The sequence below is a fragment of the Neolamprologus brichardi genome, chromosome 17 (genome assembly GCF_056152115.1).
Source record: "Neolamprologus brichardi isolate AB-2024 chromosome 17, ASM5615211v1, whole genome shotgun sequence".
Classification (NCBI taxonomy): domain Eukaryota; kingdom Metazoa; phylum Chordata; class Actinopteri; order Cichliformes; family Cichlidae; genus Neolamprologus; species Neolamprologus brichardi.
Window position 1 is genome coordinate 12,055,370 of NC_142120.1, and position 19,144 is coordinate 12,074,513.

Below are 19,144 nucleotides of genomic sequence, written 5' to 3' on the forward strand. Positions count from 1 at the left end.
ACTGAAAGGGAAGGTTTACAAGACGGTAGTGAGACCTGCTGTAAGCTGGAGGTGACAGAGTTGAAGATGTTAAGATTTTTTAGGGAGGGACCAGGATGGACAAGATTAGAGATGGGTACATCAGAGGGACAGCTCAGGCTGAGCAGTTCGAAGACAAAGTTAGAGAGGCAAGGCTGAGATGGTTTTGGACATGCGCAGAGGAGGGATAGAGCACATACCAGACAAAGGATACTGAAGAAAGAGGAACAGAGGAAGTCCATAGAGGAGGTTCATGGAGTGTAGTGAAGGAGAACATGCAGAAGATTGGTGTCACACAAAAAGTTGCTCGGGATAGGGTGAAATGGAGGCAGATGCTCCACTGTGGCAACAAAAGAAAAATGTGGCTAATTTGTACAAAATCAGTGTTTTAGCCACCTGCAAATATATGTTGTAAGTGTTAACTGTATGTAGAAGATTTATTTTACTTAGTCACTGTGACGTCACATATTAGTCTAGTGCTCGACTGTTTTTACCTCTCAGTCGCTAAAGACTGATGGGATGTTGTCGTCACCCTGCCAGGTGGGCAGGCAGCATGGACACCTAAGTTTGTGAATGCGATAATTGTAGAATGGGGCAACGTAGGAGCTTCAAATTGATACCAGAGGTGTATCTACTAAAATTCTTATATGAACTTGAATCTCAGTGACCTTGACCTCAAGGTCAGAGGCAGCAGGTGAAATGGGTGAGTAGACTTCATAGTTGACATAATACTTGTGCCCAAACTGTTTGCCGCCTCCTGCAGCTTCCTCTGTAACCTCCTCCTCCTAACATGTTAAGCTTTTGGTATTATTGAGTTTACTTGTGATTTAAATTTCATGTGTATTTATAATCAGGGGGTTTAGCTTGTGCTTGATTTCTTTAAAAGCCTCCTTTTTATGAAATCCACGTGCAAAAATCATTTGTTGTGATGAAGAATTCCTTTATGTAAGCATCTCTCTCAGAACTGAGTGTTTATTGTTCACTTTCTGAATATAGTAAAACCCTACATTAGTGATGTTGTTTGATAAATCCAGATGAAGGGAAAGCAATACAGCAGGCCTTGTAGAACAAACAGCTGAAGTGCTTCAAAGTTCGTTCCAGCTCTATCAATAATTTTTTTAATGATACTTTTGGATTTCCCCTTTTATCGCTTAGCTTTAATGATAGCAGGATATGAATTCCCTCAAAAGTTTGTACTTTATAGTTGGCACGAAAAACAGAAAGTTGATGATTGGAAGGTCCAGAACTGTTTCTCACTAATTTGCTGGATGAGCTAAAATGTCACTGGCACTCGTAATGTCCAGCGAAGGTGGTTCTTTATTGTGTATCAGTAATTGCTTTTGTTTCTGGCTTCAGATACTCATGATGGAGGGACTGTGGAGTGGGTACAAAGGAAGAAGAGAAGGGTATATGGAAGAAACACAGCAAGTGAGTTACCAAGAAAACTGATGTTGTTTGTGTCTATTTCCCCCCTCTCTTGTTCCCTTTATTTGCTTTGTGTATCAAAACAAAATTATAAATTTGATGTCACTCAACACCCTTTTCATAGTAAAGACACTCGAGCTTTTCGAATGTTTTCACCTCCTGAGAGTTAGAGTCAGTTAAGGTTTTTAATATGATAGATGGGTAGTCTAGCTTATCACATAGACCTGGGAGAACCTGGGAGAAATATTAGCTTCCACAACAAGTTTTCAGTCATTTCAGAATACCTTTTTATCTGTTTTATTTCCCAGGGGTTGGATTGGTTTTTCTTCCAGTTACAGAAGGAAAATAAAGTTTAAGTTACAGCTAGGGTTGTCGCAACAGACACTGTATGATTAATATGGCTACAATTTGTACTAATAATCTGTTATAACAATACATTTAAAAAGAAATAGTAATCATTATCAGTTACACTGTCCTTTATCGTCAGCACTAGTAGCTAAATAAACTGTATCCGGTCTTTAAGTGATGACGTGATGAATCCTGCTTCTGGGCCCAAACTACCCTGCGTTTAACAAGGCTGTTGTGTATTTAACATGTTTTAATGCTTTGTATCTTGTTCTATTTAATCTCAAAAAGCCCCTAAAAACAGTCAGTGATCACTATCAGTCTCTCTCGGTTTTTATTACCGCTATTCATTTTAAAGCTCAGTTTTTAAAACCTTACATGTAACTACAGTCCAGCCCATGCAGCAGTATATTAATGATTAACCTCGTATTGTGGATGGATGATCTCAGTTGTTCTCCCGACTGAAGTTTGGTCTGTTTACAGCATCCTGCCATGCGATTGCATTTGTCTCTGACCATCGAGAATCCTCATGCTAACTTTTATTGAGTGGAAAAAAGTGGAGAAAAAAGAGTTCCTCCTCCAGCTTCACTGTTTATATTATGCTAACATAGCTGTGTCGCTAGCGATCACGTAGCACATCATTATATACCGGCTAGCCAAACTTCAGTAACCCTAAAAACATCACTGCTGTTTAGTTTTCTGTCTTCATTTATGTTGGAAGTGATAGCAGAGCTGTGCATCTTAGTTTGTTTCAGAAATCCCTCAGTCAGTACATGCTATATTATATTTAGATGGAAACTAGCGAGCTAACTCCCTGCTAACGTCTAACTCCGTTAAATGTCATAAATTCTTTTTTCATGGATGCATGGATGTTAAACTTAATTGTTACACCTGGTAGAGCAGCCACACTGATCATTTTATTACAGATGAAAGAATTTAGACAGTTTTTCAGCTCTCAGTGAGGCCGCAGTGATCGTTTGACTTATGGACCTGCAGCAGAGTTTGGGCCCAGACACGGCTAATGACGTCAGACTTAAAGACCGGATATAAAAGATGGATGTTTGAGGCAATCTTGGAATCTGCAGTTGTTTACAAATGGCTCCAAGAGATTCTCCTTATTAGATCTTCATTGAGTTCCTTGGACTTTCCCATTGTTAGTATTGATCAGTCCAATCAGTAGTGTCAAACAAATCCTTTTTTAAGCAGGGAAAACTACCAGTTGTAGTCAATCGCGATGACAACAGAGAATTTAACTGGCCTTGGCTTTGTCAAGTTAAGACATTGTAGAACTTATCACTTATTTAAAGATTTAAGCGAGTATATGTATATATTTGATCCTGCATGTATACTTTGATCCCTTCCTGGATGACAGAAAAATCCAAACTAAATTCAAATGTGTGTGTGAACTTCTGACCATAACTGTAGTTAAAGTGAGTATACACTCAACAAATCATATTCTCTGCACTTTGTTGAGAATCTAACACTTGTGAAAATAGAGCAGGGGTGAGGAAACTCCAGGCCTCGATTGCTGGTGTCTTGCAGGTTTTAGATGTGTCTTTGATCCAACACAGCTGATTTAAATGGTTAAAGTATCTCGTCAACGTGTCTTGAAGTTCTCCAGAGGTCTGGTAATGAACTAGACACTTGATTCAGATCTGCTGACCCTGGGTGATATCTAAAACCTGCAGGACACCGGCCGTTGAGGCCTGGAGTTCCCCCACCCCTGAAGTAGAGTGACTCCACAACCTGTCAGTTTGAAGGACAGCTTTACGCTTTTCCTCATCTACCTGTTCTTTCATTAACAGGCCGCTGCCTGGAGCCGATGTCAGAAGGAGCCTGTTCAGACTATTCTCTGGTCTGGTACTTCCACGCCCGATCGGGGGAATGCAGACCGTTTGTTTACGGGGGCTGTGGTGGCAACCAAAACAGATTCTCCTCCAGACATGAGTGCGAGGAATGGTGTGAGACGGAGAGTCGAGTTGTGGGGGGACCAATCAGATCGCGCAGGGAATAATTCTTTAAACAGTTAATCCAGTGACTGAAAAGAAATCCTGCTTTGAAGAGATTTTTGGTTATACAATATGAATGTGCGGATACTATAGATGCTATAAAAAAATGTACACCTCCACACCCACAGAACCTTGGAGACTGAGCCAGCAACCCCCAAACAAGTAATTTTGTACATAACTGTGTAAAATGTTATTGTTTTTGCATTTTGCATTGCTCTTATTTATATATTTTAACAGATGTTTTTCAATTTGTTATATATGGATAATGCGATGTGATGTAGTCTAAATGTGAATGATTTTTTTCTTAATTTCACATAACATCTACACATGTAAGTATGTTTTCTTGCAGCTGTGTTACCAAAATAGACTGACATTGACAAAGATTTTGAATGTAAACGTGCCAAAAATAAACATTACTGAAAAAAAAAAATCTTAAATCCACCTCACGATTTGTCTTTTTCATGCCAGCCTCTTTCATTTTCCAGCTCACTGTAGCGTATCTCTTTATATAACTGTCACCTTTCTTATGTTTTGTCAATCGTCCTACATCCTGTGTGGTGCAGAAATGAGAAGCTGATAGCTGACTGCCTGCTGACTCCTCCACCACTACATATGTTTCTTTGGCAGGGGGTGTTATGGGTCAGGCTGGGAGCCAGATGAGGGGCCAACAGGGGCCCAGTGTGGGAGCTCACGCAGGGGCTGTTTTAGAGGACTCTCCATCAGACCGACTCAGCAGTAGCTGGGGATTCCTGTGTGGGTGTTGATGAGGGGGCAGCACGCATTGAAGTTTTTTGGTTGTTGTTTTTTTCTCTTCTGGCAGTGTGACAGATGAAAATGCACGACACATTTTAGGCTCTCAAGTTGCCAGGTTGTTGCTCCTCGGTTCTTTCATATCTCTAATCTGTTTTTCAGGTTGGTTTGTAAAAATAGTGTTTTTCAAGTTGACAGAGGAGACAAGCCCCAAGAGGCTTCCTTCATATTAGTCACGATTCTGTACTCTGATGTACACCCACACGCAAAGATGCTTGATATGTCTACTTGATATTTTTAGACATAAAGAAATCTCATTATGAAATTAAAAGTGTTTAATTTAAGCACAAGGCAAAAGAAATATTAAAACTTTCTTTTTTTTTTCTTTCTTTTTTTTTGCCTGTCCCGTTTTGGTTCTTTTGCAATATTAAAACTTAAGCATAAACTTAATTTCATATTTAATTTTTTTCTTGTAGATTTTGCTAAACTCTTATGTCGACATTTACACTTTTAGAACCAATCCAGTTATAAAGGGACAAATAGAGATGAGAAAAATAAACAGCTTGCTTTGCAAAGACACATGCAGATGCAGGACAGCCTCACTACTTAAGGTTTTCTTAGGCCTTGTGAGCTCAGTGACAACTTAGCTGTTTTTTAATCTTTTCAACCTTTAACCTGTAAGTATAAACAGTAGCAAGAAAGTGCTTTGTGGTCAATAGGCCTTCACTCCTAAGCAGAGCAACACAAACCAGCGTCAATGTAATAAATGTAGGATTTTTGTCCCCCTTGATGTTGCAGGGGGCATGTAATTCCATTTCAGAGATCACTTGCGGAGGAAGCTGGAGTGGGAGGACATCTCTTTGCCTCGTGTGTCACGAAACGCAATTACTCCAGCTGTGAAGACTTACATTCATATTAATGAAGGTGAATGAAGTTGCTCATTAGACCCTGACCCAGCGCCCTTTGATGCTGTCTCCCCCTGTATGCTCTTTTTCATTCTGACATTGTAATAAACATCAACTCTGCTGCGTGTCATGTGTACACTCAACGGTAATTAAAACACAGTGCTCTCTAGAAAATCTCAGATATCTCTCGTCTCTTTTGAAGAAACATTTGTGAATCACGCACAGAAGTTTTTATATGTGGTGTCACTCAACTTATTAAAACTTCAAATGGAACAAATGCTCATCTCTTTATTAATAGATGTGAAACTGATGTCGATGGAGACATCTGAAAGAGCAGGGAAACTTTTAAACTCTGCACCTTTATTCTTCATTCAGTTCTTAGTCTTGTTGAAATGAATATATAAAATGAGCTAAAGAGACAATATTGTATTTGAAGGACTTTAAATTTGCTTTGATAAAGTGAAGATTTATATTTATGACCTGTTCTATAATCTACAGGTTTACATTTCGCTATAATGAACATACAATGATATATTCATTATAGAAAGATATTGTCTAACATACAGTGCATACATACATACATCTAACAGTGCATGTAATGTGCGCACTTTCTACCTTTATATAATAAGGCTTAACACGCTTTAACTAATGGCATTAATAGTTGAATATAACCAGATCAATCCCCTTCTATGACACTTTCTCTCTGGACCCGGGCTGCAGAGCATCTCAAAGAAAATCCAACTTTTCCAGTCCTCTTTCAGCTCACTGTGTGACAGCCCCACCTATGGTTTTTACGCCTGCAGGTTTAGATGTCTGATTTTCTGTACCTGTGCTGGCTCCTCGTTCTTTCTATCGCCATCCTCTACCCAATTTGGTCTGATTTTTTTTTGTTATCCTCTCTGTTTTATCTTAACATCCTTTCATCACTACAACCATTACTTTTTAATTACTTTAAATCATAAATGGATCCGCTCTTTGTGCAGCTTTAACAGCGGTAAGTGGGAAACCTCTGAAGACACGCCTAATATTATAATGTGAGACAATTTCATTTAACTATTGATCCAAAACCCAAACATATCCTGCCACGTGCGCCTGAGATAAGCGTCAAATCCGCTCAGCTGAGAACAAACGTATCAATGGGAGCTGTCCGTGGTGCTGATCAACCGGAAACATGTCAGTTTCACGCAAATGCCACTGAATGGCTTAAAGATGTTGGGACTCTTGCAGGCTATCGTGGAGCAGCTGCACTTGAAACACTTTTTTTAAAGTCTGATGCAAGGCAGAAAAAAAGTTTCAATAGTCGTGACGCCTTCCTTCCACCAACAGGAGGCCACAACTTTCTTCTTTTTTTTTCTTCATTCATCTACCTCATTGCTTCACAGCCAATGGGATGGCTCACTGCGAACCAAAATGTCAACGGGATGACGTTGTTGCTGGCGTAGGGCTGCGTTTTGATGGCTCTACTAAAAGAATACAGTGGGAATGGACGAGCAGGAGACGCTGCTGGTCAGACTGTGCGCACTGTTGACCTCCGCACACAGTGTTGGTTCATCGGGATTTCTCATAATAACTTCACTTGAGGATTTCGCCTTCTTTGCGCTTTCTTTGAGGGGATAAGTGCTGCTTAACCTCTCCAACTATATTTAATACAAATATTATTATAACTAAAGGATACGAGTGGTAAGTTGCGCGAACATTATTGCTCACACGTTTGTGACCTTTATTAAATATTGTTTTTAGTTTTATCCGCTAAACTTCACATTAAAACCACCCCGGCTTTTTGTGATCCATCGAACTTTAAACTAAATCCTGTACTCTTAGAGTAGATTTTAACAAGATTTGTTAGGGTACTTGTTAATATTTACTATTAATATGCAGAATGGGCATATTAGTAAGGTTTATTTTTGCATCTCAGTGAAAATGAAATTCACTGAGATGCGTTGCTGAAGATTAGATGCGAGAAAAACTTCATATTCTCTGGCTTTCTTCACCTGTTTTGGTCCCAGAGGACACAGCATGCTGTCGTCCCTAAAGACCCTGCTGCTGTTCTCGGTCCTGTGCACACCGACCTCCAGCCTGTGCCTCCGTCTCTACCAGACGCGCCCCGACCTCCTCTGCGACGACCAGCTGGCACTCGGGGTCCGGAATGACCAAACTGAGCCTGGTTACTCCACTGTGGACGGCTGGGGGTCCCTCATGCAGTCCGCGGAGTATCTCTCCTCCTCATCCTCCACGTCGTCGTCCTCTTTCTCCTCTGCTGAATCCAGTCGGGAAAAAAGGACTTCAAGTCCCGCAAACTACCGCTTCTTGAGTCGGACCAAGCTCAGGGGCCAGATGCTCCGCAACAGCAACAAAGGGGACCGGAGGAGCAGACTGACCCTGTCCCTGGACGTCCCGACCAACATCATGAACGTGCTCTTTGATGTGGCCAAGGCCAAAAACCTGCGAGCCAAGGCGGCGGAGAACGCGCGTCTGCTGGCGCAAATTGGACGGAGGAAATGAAACATGGACAACTTTCATTTAACAGACAGCCATGACCAGTGTTGGCCTCTCAAAGTCTAATAAATTAGCATCTCTTACCATCCAAGTAAACATCCATTTGTTTCTCCGGGGGAACGATGCCGTGTTTAATAATACACAGGCTTTAAATTCAGCTGTTCGCCTGTAAAGGGAAATAATCTCACGCCTTCTTTTCTCCACATCAAATCACTGAGACCATCTCCAACAGCAAATCACGTTTACTATATATATATATATATATATATATATATATATATATATATATATATATATATATATATATATATATATATATTCGTAGGAAAGGGAACTTTTGAAAAAGTAGATAACTACTGAAAAATGTTTTAAAACCAAGGTTAAATGTTACAGAAGATATGAGCGGATAAATTAGCTGTTGCTGCCTTCTTTTAAAAGTAATTGATTGATTTCTTTTAGTTCATTAAATATGTTTATTTATGCATTTATTGTACGTGCGAATAATCCCCCTATATTAAATTACAAACTTTCTTAAGTACTATGTTATAGCAGACAAACAAAATGACTAAAACACGTCCTCGGTTTTTCGGTTAAATTAATGTTTAATGTGATTGTTTTGCCCAGACTCAATAAATTCAAATAACTGGACGCGATGAGCAAAGCAGCTGGTTTTGCTTACAGCAATAAATAAATAAATATAAAAAAAATGCAGCACTGTTGCATAATCTAATAATAATTTGATGTCCTGAGAAATGTTTTTTTTATTCCAGGATATGTGTTTCTTTTTCTTTTTCATTCTTCATTTATTTATTTATTTAAGAAGCTTTGTGTTAAAAAAAAAAAGTATGAATTCAGATTCAAGTTTTGAACTTTGAATGTGGCCGAAAAACAACACTGAGAAAAAAAATACTGTACAAATCATCTGCAAGGTCATGAAATACAGTAAAATGCAATTGCATGGGAATGTATGTGTTCATCAGATGTCTCTTATTTTTATACTCAAAATAAAGGATTATTTTTCCTCAAATAAAGCAGGTGTAACGACATACATTTGCCTCTTTATATGATATAATTATATCACTGAGATTCATTATATATTTATATATTTATATTATATATCTTTTCATTACTTCATTGTTCACAAAGTTAAAGCCCGACTCACACACCTTCATGAAAACACTGTATCACCCAAATTTGTCTCATCATAGATATATTCATGTCTCACTTCATATTGTCAGCAAGTAGTACATTACAGTGCAAACATATGCTTAAGGGACAGACTTTCAAGGTATAAACTTTAATTAGTGTTGCTATTGCTTGCCTTTACCACAAGAGGGCACCCTACCTTTCTATTCTTTTATGTCTTCTATTTATAAATAGACAGGATTTTGAAGTTGGGAGATTGCAATAAGCAGTGATGGATAATAATAATGTGGCTGGGCAATACGTGTGTCAGAAAACAAACAAGAAATTGGCATATCTGGATTTTGAATTCACCTGCCTCAGAAAAGCATTCTTTACAAAGAATAATGTCGCCCTCTTGTGGTCATTTATGAAAGCTACATTCTAGTTTGTGACGGGCGGTAGCCTAAAGAGAGAGAGAGAAAAAACAGGACACGTGTGTGAATGAGAAGGAGACAGGTGTGACAGTGAAGATGCAAAGCGTACAAGTAGTGATGCCACGGAGACCGCAGAGAAGAAGATGTAGTAAAGGTGAACATGGAGAAGGAAAGGTACATGATCTGCCGTGGCGACCCCTATTGGTCTGTCAACACTACAGTTAAGGAGGGTCAGTGGTGCCTTCATTTCCCGAGCTCGCTGAAGAAGACCTGTGTAGATTAGAAAGTGGTGGTGACCTTCTATCGCTCCACTATAGAAGCATCCTGGTGTACTGTGGAACAGTGTGGTATGCATGATGCTCTACAGCAGTTATGTCCAGATGCTAATAAACAGCACAAAATATACCTGACCGTGCATAGGAAACGTAAGATACCACCCAAGAACCTGAAAAATCAGTAAAAGACAGTTCTCACGCTGGACACTTGCTCTTTGACCTGTTGCCCTCTGGTAGACACTACGTGTTAATTAACACAAGGACAAACACATTAAAAAACACCTTTTTATCCAAGTGCAATTACCCTCCTAAATCAAATATGACTACTGTGATACACCTCAGCACCTTCTTCTAAATTCTTGACTACTTCATACTAAAATTAGAACTTGGTTTACCACGTGAATAACTTTGTTTGTTTTTATTTATACTGTGACACTTGAGACACCTGCAGAAGTAGCACCTCATCGTCACATTCTGATTATGATATATGTTTGTAACTGCTTAGCTTGAGATTGATCTTCATGGAGCTTGTGTTTGCTGTGTTTATTCAGCTCAGGCAGCAAAGGTAAACTTTTCATGACATATTTTAGTTGTTCTGTGCTGTAGCTGGTTCAGCCCTGTTACCAATACTCTAGTAGCTAAAAATACTGTTGAATAAATTAGTCACCTTCATACTTAATATATATCAATTCAAGCAACTTTTGAAAACTACCTTGCCTGACGTTTCAATAGTCACATTTTTTTAATAAATGTATTTATTTTTGTTGTTTTTTTTTTTTTTGTAATATTAGTACTATATTCATTTTTCAAATCTTTGCCCAACTACACTATTTATATAATAATCAAACTATTACGAAGGTAGGAGATCAAACCCTTGTGAAAGTTCATGGTAGATGTAGTTGTGTAAATAGGGGAAGGCAATTTTGAAATTAATTTATTTTCTTTAGGTAATATAGCTATAGGGTTGCATTGGTTAGAGTAACTCACTCAATCTACTTAGAAAAGACTGTGAAAATACAAAATGTGAAAAAGGACTGAAAAAGGGCCTTTGGTCTACAAGTTGTGTCAAGTTGTTTATACCTTATTTTTTTATTATTATACATTAAATGCAATTTGGTTGGGACAAGGATTATTATGCATGGGTTATTGTTTTCGTGGGACTTTTTAATTCGAGTAACCGTCAAGATGTGTCAGAAGCGCCCCCTGCCGCTCATTACGCGGAAATATTCTGACGTAGTTTCCGTCGACGTGGACGTTGCCACCGGACGTCAGTTTTCACTTCGGCTACGTGGAAGTAGCTTCTCATCTGTTGCGAGATTGAGAGCTGCTTTTGGCCTCATCTGTCAGCTTCGCGCTTTCAAAATGATTAAAAAATTTGATAAGAAAGACGAGGAGTCTGGTAAGACTGCAGAATTGTAATTTTAAACGGTTGTTAACTTTGAATAGTCTTGATTGGACTTTATGTTGTGGAAGCTAAAGCGGTGCTAGCCTGTTAGCTCACTAGCTAGGTAAACCTACGCTACCTGTCAGGGCGATTGAGCGATAAATGTGGTTTGCAAACAAACGTATGATTAAAATAATGGTTTAAAGAGAGTGTCAAAAACTGAGTTGACGTTTCATTTAAATACACAGCTACTAAAACATCGGTTTTCTTTAGTTCAGCGTTAGCCGACTGTATTAGCATCGTCAGCTGGATGTTGTCATTTCTCTCCCAAGTCCAACTTATATGAATGGAAGTTGTACCAGTTTCTGTTGACGTTAAGGAAGACTGTTTGGATATTTGCAGATATCCAGAAGCTAACATACGCTAATAAGAAGATCAAATTAATATAAAGCAGGATTGATTCTCTTATTGGTTTCTCATTGACCATTTCTTCTCTACCCCCTTCATATATATGTTTGCTTTGAATAAGGTTCAGTAAAGTTTTAATGGATTATTTTTCTAACACAACTATTTCAACTCATTAGGAAGTGGCTCAAACCCTTTCCAGCACCTGGAGAAGAGTGCGGTCTTGCAGGAGGTAAAGCCTAAGATCAGTGCTGTTGTTCTTCAATAAACAAAGAAAAAAACAGACCAAAGAAAAGAATATTCGGTGTACTGAAATAAAAAGTGTGTTTTTTGTTCACAGGCTCGCATCTTCAACGAGACTCCCATTAATCCAAGAAGATGCCTCCACATTCTCACCAAGATTATCTATCTCCTCAACCAGGTAAAAAAAAAAAAAGGTAGACAAACTATGCTGTCTGTATGGCTTTGAGTTCATGACATCATCTTCTCTCATTCTCATATTTTTGTTCACACAGGGAGAGCATTTTGGGACCACAGAGGCCACTGAGGCTTTCTTTGCAATGACCAGGCTCTTTCAGTCCAATGATGTAAGAGGTCCCCGTATTCATTTGATCTCTAATTAACTGGCTAAGTATTTCTTTTTAATTAATTCAGGTTTATGCTATTTCTCTTCTAGCAAACTTTGAGGAGGATGTGCTATCTAACTATCAAAGAGATGGCCAACATCTCTGAGGATGTCATCATTGTCACTAGCAGGTTTGTTCATTAAATGGCTTTTATGTATACATTTATGTACATACTGATTTCTTAAATATCAAATAAAACAGAAGAGTAAAAATAAGCAAAAAGTATTTGCACACCAGTTTTATAGTTGTACTAGCAGTGTACCTCTTAACCATTATTACTAGCAAAATGGAATATTTGATGGTATAAAGTCTGATGAGAACAATATTTTGAAGTTGTTTGCAAAGAAAATTATGATTAAAATTATGATTTTTGCAATAGTGTACTTTCTTTTGGCATTGTAGTGTCTTTATTTATTTCTTGTCTGGTATTTTATAGCTTGACCAAAGACATGACTGGGAAGGAGGATGTATACAGAGGACCTGCCATTAGAGCTCTCTGCAGGATTACAGATGTGAGTGCTGCTTAATTTCTGTTCAGAAGAGGAAATTGCTTTTGTCTTTTCTTATCAATGTCTTGTTTTTAAGGTAAGAAACTGAAGCATCTTTTAATTTTTCGGTCTTCCCCACAGACGACCATGCTGCAGGCTATTGAGAGATACATGAAGCAGGCTATTGTTGACAAGGTTCCCAGTGTGTCCAGTTCAGCTTTGGTCTCCTCGCTGGTATGAATTGGGCTCATTTTTTTTTTCTTTCAGTGTTATTCTCAGAAAAAATCTTTTTTGAGATTTTTCTGATATTTCTACACAATTAAAGGTTTGTTATTCACTTCCTTCATGGTGGACTATAATGTTCTTTCCACTTCAATTCTTCAGCACATGGTGAAGATGAGCTATGATGTGGTGAAGCGCTGGGTGAATGAAGCCCAGGAGGCTGCTTCCAGTGACAACATCATGGTCCAGGTGGGTAGGAACAGGAGAAAAACTACAGAATTAATGCTTTCTAGTGTGGTTTGCTTCATTTGGTTAATATTGAGAATAATGAATATTATTCCTGAATAGAAATTAGTTTAAAGTGGCTGCTTATTTCTATACTGTTCTCTAGTACCACGCCCTGGGCCTGTTGTATCACCTCAGGAAGAATGACCGCCTCGCTGTGACCAAGATGCTCAACAAGTTCACCAAGTCTGGTCTCAAGTCTCCCTTTGCCTACTGCATGCTCATCCGGATTGCAAGTAAACTGCTGGACGAGACAGAGGGAGGGTGAGTAGACCAGCAGTAGCTTGATACACAAAAGATATGTGGGCATACTAAATTTCAGTCTTGATGTCATGTTGACATGGGTTTCATCCTCGTGTTTACAGTCATGACAGCCCCTTGTTTGACTTCATCGAGAGCTGCCTGAGGAACAAGAATGAGATGGTGGTGTATGAGGCTGCTTCTGCTATTGTCCATATGCCCAACTGCACTGCCAGGGAGCTGGCCCCTGCTGTGTCAGGTTACTAGTTTACTCACATATTATTCATAACTAAGTAATTTTTGTCTTACTGCATCAATCTCATTTTAAATGTATGTCTTCCTGCAGTGTTGCAGCTCTTCTGCAGCTCTCCTAAAGCTGCACTAAGATACGCTGCTGTCAGGACCCTCAATAAGGTACAGCTGCACACTCCCTTCCTCCAAAATATGGCTTGTTTTTTAAGGTTTAAATACCAAACACTGATGGATAAACAGCCATGAGTCGTTTAATCATAGCAACATAAAAATGACCTATTACAAATGAAAAGATAACTCTGGATGTAGTATAACAACATTAATATTTCCTTTATGTCCACTAGGTGGCCATGAAGCATCCATCAGCCGTGACTGCGTGCAACCTGGACCTTGAGAACCTGATCACCGATTCTAACCGCAGCATTGCCACGCTAGCCATCACCACTCTTCTCAAGACTGGCAGTGAGAGCAGCGTGGATCGGCTCATGAAGCAGATCTCCTCTTTTGTCTCAGAGATCTCAGATGAGTTCAAGGTCAGGCGCTTTTGTTTTATATACTCTAAATTTGATTAAGCAGTAAGTCTTAATGCACGTGCGTCAGAGCAGCTGTGGTGCATGAGGTAGAGCAGGTTGTCTACCAATCAGAATGCCTGCGGAGCAATTCCTGACTCCTCCAGTCTGCATATAGAAATGTCCTTGGGAAAGACACTGAACCCCCTTAGGGATAGAGGAAAGTGCTGTATCAGTGTGTGTTGGAGTAAATGAGACTTGCAGTAGTAAGAACTGAGTAGGGAGGTACTATATAAGTACTAGTCCATACATGTAGCATGGTGGACAGTGGGGAGATTATCCTTAAAGCTAGTTGTTTTGCATATTTCTGACTCCATAGTTGTTGTTTTTTCTTCTTTAGCTCCACATCCTTAAAGACAACTTTCTTACAGTTAGCTGGTGGAAGGAGCCACTGTGCTCATAGAACTGTGAACATAAAGTTCTACAATATTTTCTCAATTGCTTAATCACTATACAATATTATTGCAATTTTAAACAACTGCAATATGCTGAGTATATATAAGTTATATTGGGATATATTGTTTCTGCTAGCTTTGCCATTCCTTGCTAACTTTGTCGCAGGATGGTGGCAGATGAGACGACCCCTCGTGTTTGTAGCAGTTCCAGAAAACTTTATTGCTTATTGCTGTCTGGTGCTTTTAAATGCCATCAGTGCCCTTTGTCTCGTCCTGGTTAGAAAATCCGAAATAAGCTCATACCTTTGGGTTAAATTTTCGCTGTGCTTTGTTGATTTATTTTTCCAATATCGCCATCTTTATCAACTTCTTCCTCGACGCTGAAGGTCACTAGAAAAAACCTGAACAGCACCATCTGGTGGAGTAAATAAGCAGTTGATTTTATCATAGTACTGAATTTGCATTTGCATTTTCCAAAATAACACATCGATATTTGGTGTCCCTGTATCGATATAATATTGCCACACAAAAAATCGCAATATTATGGAAACCAGCCATGAAAACATGCAGGTTGTAGATGAAAAGTGTCATTGTGGTATTACAACCGGATATTAGCTTCTTTTGGGGGAAAAAAGATCAATTTTTAAAATGAGTTTTAGTGCTTTGCTCCTACTTAAAAACAAATCCCATTACCTTTGTTCTATTTTCTGATGCCCTAAATGTGTGTTTTTATTTCAGGTGGTTGTGGTGCAGGCCATCAGTGCTCTCTGTCAGAAGTATCCCAGGAAGCACAGCGTCATGATGAACTTCTTGTCCAACATGCTCAGAGATGATGTAAGTTATATAACCGAGTATTGTCTACATTTGGTATTTGACTTTTTGAGTTTTCTTGTGACATGCGGTATAGAAAATGTGTGCTTTTTTTTTTATAACAGATATAGAATCTGCACACCACAATGAATCACTGTAATAATATTTTTTGTAAACCTCTTCTCTCCCTGCAGGGTGGATTTGAGTACAAGCGGGCCATCGTGGACTGCATCATCAGCATCATCGAGGAGAACCCTGAGAGCAAAGAGACGGGCTTGGCCCATCTGTGCGAGTTTATCGAGGACTGCGAGCACACTGTGCTTGCCACAAAGATCCTGCACCTGCTGGGCAAAGAGGGTCCACGCACCCCGCAGCCCTCCAAGTACATTCGCTTTATTTTCAACCGAGTGGTGCTGGAGAGCGAGGCTGTCCGTGCAGGTGAGACGAGTAGGAGAGCATGCACCCCAGAAGTTTGACCTTAGATCTGTAACATCCATAGGCAGAGGCTGATACTTCTTATTTTGGCAGCTTTAGTTAATTTTCTTCCAATTTTTTTAGGCTATTTACTAACGAGATAAAACATTTGTTTGTGTCATGCTCCACTTTTAGCTGCTGTCAGCGCTTTGGCTAAATTTGGAGCTCAGAATGATGATCTGCTGCCAAGTGTCCTGGTTCTTTTGCAGAGGTATTCATTGGTTTTGTTTGTTGAGTGTATGTGTGTGCACTTTTGAAAGTACACAGTGGATAAACTCTTTGTGTGTCAGTGCGGTATAATTTTTAACACAGCTCTGTTTGCACAGGTGTATGATGGACAGTGATGATGAGGTGCGCGACAGAGCTACTTTTTACATGAACGTGCTCCAGCAGAAGCAGAAGGCTCTGAATGCTGCCTACATCTTCAATGGTAAATTGCAGTTGGTTTTCAAAATAAAAGAGCCGTCAAGCCAGTTTGTCAAGCACTCAGCAGGTGATGTGCTGAGTCTCCTTGTATGTGTGTTTCAGGACTTTCTGTTTCCATTCCTGGTTTGGAGAAGTCCCTCCACCAGTACACCTTGGAGCCCTCAGAGAAACCTTTTGATATGAAGACAGTCCCTCTGGCCACTGCTCCAATCACAGAGCAGAAAACGGGTACGACCACAGGGATTTTTTTTTTTTTGTAGTAACCGAGAAACTGTCATGTTCAGGAATCAGATCTTTAAGAACAATTTTATTTGTCCGCTCAGAAATCGCCCCAGTCGCTACAAGCAAGCTTCCAGAAAAGTTGGCCCCATCACGCCAGGACATTTATCAGGGTAAATGAACAGCATCTGTTGTTTTGCGATGATTGGAGATGTGCGTTCACCTTTGTGGTCATTTCGATGTAGCTGATAAAATCCCTGCTTCGTCTTACATCAGTTTTTGTTTACATCGTTGCCAGAACAACTTGCGGCCATCCCAGAATTCCAGGGTCTCGGCCCGCTGTTCAAGTCTTCGGAGCCGGTGCAGCTGACGGAGGCTGAGACTGAATACGTGGTGCGCTGCATCAAACACACGTTCGCCGGACACATGGTGTTCCAGTTCGACTGCACGAACACTCTAAACGACCAGCTGCTGCAGAAGGTACCGCAGTTTTGTTTCACAATTACCTGAAGTTTAATAATATTTTTAAACACATCAGCATATAAAACGTGTGAATATGTTTGATTCTTTCTTCTAGGTGGTGGTGCAGATGGAGCCCTCGGAGTCCTATGAGGTTGTACACTGTGTCCCTGCCCCAAGCCTCCCATACAGTCAGCCTGGTTCTTGTTACACTTTGATCCGGCTTCCCGATGACGACCCCACAGCTGGTACGAACATTCAGACATCACCAGAAGTGTTTAAGCTGCTTAAATGCCACGTTTGGGTGATTTATGCTTCCTGTCTGTTCGCAGTGTCTTGTACGTTCAGCTGCACTATGAAGTACCTGGTGAGGGACTGCGACCCCAACACAGGAGAGCCTGACGATGACGGTTATGATGATGAATATGTGGTACGTAATAGAAAATGTGTGACTTTATTTATATTTGCCCTTCAGCTGTAAAAAGGCAGGAGTATTTTTATTATCCTGCTGCCTGACGTGGACATCTAAGTTTGTGAATGCATGAACGCAAAAATGAGGCAGCTTCAAATCGATACCACAGGTGTATCTACTAAAAATCTTGGACAAGTTTAAATCTCAGTGACCTCGATCTCAAGGTCAAGGGGTCAGGTTTTCTGAAAATCGTGAACGAGGGTTTTGAAATTGATACCATAGGTGTGTGCGAGAAGGCGGACGGGTAGTGTTGGCGGTTAACATGTTTTAGCATCAAACTAAACCTCTTCCTTTGTTTTGGGCGACTTTCTTTAGTTGGAGGATCTAGAGGTAACGGTTGCAGACCACATCCAGAAGGTTCTGAAACCAAATTTCGGAGCAGCGTGGGAAGAAGTAGGAGACGAATTTGAGAAGGAAGAAACTTTTGCCCTGGCATCTGTACGAACTCTAGATGGTACGGACAATTAGAAGTTAATTTTGTAATATAACCTTTATTTAGTTAACATGTATAGGATAAACTGACCTAAACCACTGTCGTGAAACTTTTCTTTGTGTTTTTGTGTGCAGAGGCGGTGGGTAACATTATCAACTTCCTGGGAATGCAGCCATGTGAGCGCTCCGACAAAGTTCCTGAAAATAAGAACTCACACGTCCTCTTCCTTGCTGGTGAGTGTCCGATATCAGGATATTGATAACTGTATGCAAGTTTAACTTCAACTTGATCTATAAAATATTAATACTGTAAATTTCTTTGAGTTGCTTGAAGACGTTTCACCTCTCATCCGAGAAGCTTCTTCACCATCTATAATCCAGTTTTGAGATCCCTCCCAGACACCTTAACGCCCACTCACATCCTGGGCCATCTGGCCTCAGGAAATCACATGATAGGGTGGGGCCTGGTTTAACAATGAGCTCACCTGAAACCCTGGCTGATTGTGACCCACACCCGCTTTCACACCTTGGCTCATGTGACTAGGTCGAGGATCATCAGGGGGTCCTTTGTCCCTCTTTGGGGGGAAACTCCCACTGGGTTTAAATCTGGGACTCTCCACCATTTGACCCTTAGAACTGAAGAAGCTTCTCGGATGAGAACTGAAACATCTTCAAGCAACTCAAAGAAGTCCAGACGCTTTTCTTTCCAAGCTCCTTAAACTACGATGACCTGGATGACTGAGAACCTTCACAGAAATACTGTAAATATGTGTATATGGTGTGAGTAAAAACTTTCCCACTCTCAAAGGTGTGTTTCGCGGCGGTCACGACGTGCTGGTTCGGGCCCGGCTCGCGCTGGCTGACGGCGTCACCATGCAGGTGACGGTTCGTAGCGGAGACGAGAACGTCGTCGATGTCATCTTGGCTTCGGTGGGTTAAAATGGTCGTCATACAGCTTTGTGCCAACGCGACAAGAAGACCTTTCATCCTTGTTCAACCACCTGAAACGTCACTTAGTTCTTCACGGATCTGAAATTCTATTTCATGAATGTTTTATTACTTCTAGTGTATAAACTAAAAAGTGTTCTCTCGCTGTTTCTTTATATTTTCTGCTGGTCCTCACGTTTTGTTATCTGTCAAATCTACAATAAATCATGACTGTCCAAGTTCTGGCTGCTTAATTTATTCCAGTTGGTAATCAAGA

At 40.1% G+C, this 19,144-nt stretch overlaps 3 protein-coding genes across 3 annotated transcripts in view; all 3 read left to right on the plus strand.

The window, feature by feature from the left end:
• The window catches only part of col7a1l (collagen type VII alpha 1-like), a 71,739-nt gene extending 67,545 nt beyond the window's left edge, over nt 1-4,194 (plus strand). The window contains exons 108-109 of the mRNA XM_006781151.3: nt 1,375-1,446; nt 3,594-4,194. Coding sequence (XP_006781214.3) covers nt 1,375-1,446; nt 3,594-3,802 — 281 coding nt within the window. The 3' untranslated portion in view covers nt 3,803-4,194. The remainder of the gene's footprint in view (nt 1-1,374; nt 1,447-3,593) is intronic.
• A 2,751-nt stretch (nt 4,195-6,945) lies between these two features.
• ucn3l (urocortin 3, like) lies at nt 6,946-8,172 on the plus strand. Its single transcript, XM_006780720.2, has 2 exons — nt 6,946-7,132; nt 7,459-8,172. The coding sequence occupies exon 2, from the start codon at nt 7,469-7,471 to the stop codon at nt 7,952-7,954; it is 486 nt and encodes a 161-aa protein (XP_006780783.1). The 5' UTR covers nt 6,946-7,132; nt 7,459-7,468; the 3' UTR covers nt 7,955-8,172.
• A 2,795-nt stretch (nt 8,173-10,967) lies between these two features.
• On the plus strand, nt 10,968-19,106 carry copg2 (COPI coat complex subunit gamma 2). The gene is made up of 24 exons (XM_006780721.3): nt 10,968-11,181; nt 11,751-11,803; nt 11,912-11,992; nt 12,087-12,158; nt 12,248-12,327; nt 12,634-12,709; nt 12,827-12,919; nt 13,070-13,156; nt 13,299-13,456; nt 13,558-13,691; nt 13,779-13,846; nt 14,029-14,217; nt 15,387-15,482; nt 15,653-15,896; nt 16,068-16,143; nt 16,259-16,362; nt 16,461-16,586; nt 16,682-16,750; nt 16,876-17,057; nt 17,155-17,284; nt 17,369-17,466; nt 17,824-17,962; nt 18,076-18,174; nt 18,749-19,106. The coding sequence occupies exons 1-24, from the start codon at nt 10,968-10,970 to the stop codon at nt 18,877-18,879; spliced, it is 2,799 nt and encodes a 932-aa protein (XP_006780784.3). The 3' UTR covers nt 18,880-19,106.
• Nucleotides 19,107-19,144: the final 38 nt, after the last annotated feature.

Coding starts and splice junctions, on each gene's coding strand:
- copg2 (XM_006780721.3), top strand. CDS start 10,968: ATGTGTCAGAAGCGCCCCCTGCCGCTCATTACGCGGAAATATTCTGAC. Junction 11,182..11,750: donor TAAGAAAGACGAGGAGTCTG/GTAAGACTGCAG, acceptor TCAACTCATTAG/GAAGTGGCTCAAACCCTTTC. Junction 18,175..18,748: donor ACACGTCCTCTTCCTTGCTG/GTGAGTGTCCGA, acceptor CCACTCTCAAAG/GTGTGTTTCGCGGCGGTCAC.
- ucn3l (XM_006780720.2), top strand. CDS start 7,469: ATGCTGTCGTCCCTAAAGACCCTGCTGCTGTTCTCGGTCCTGTGCACA.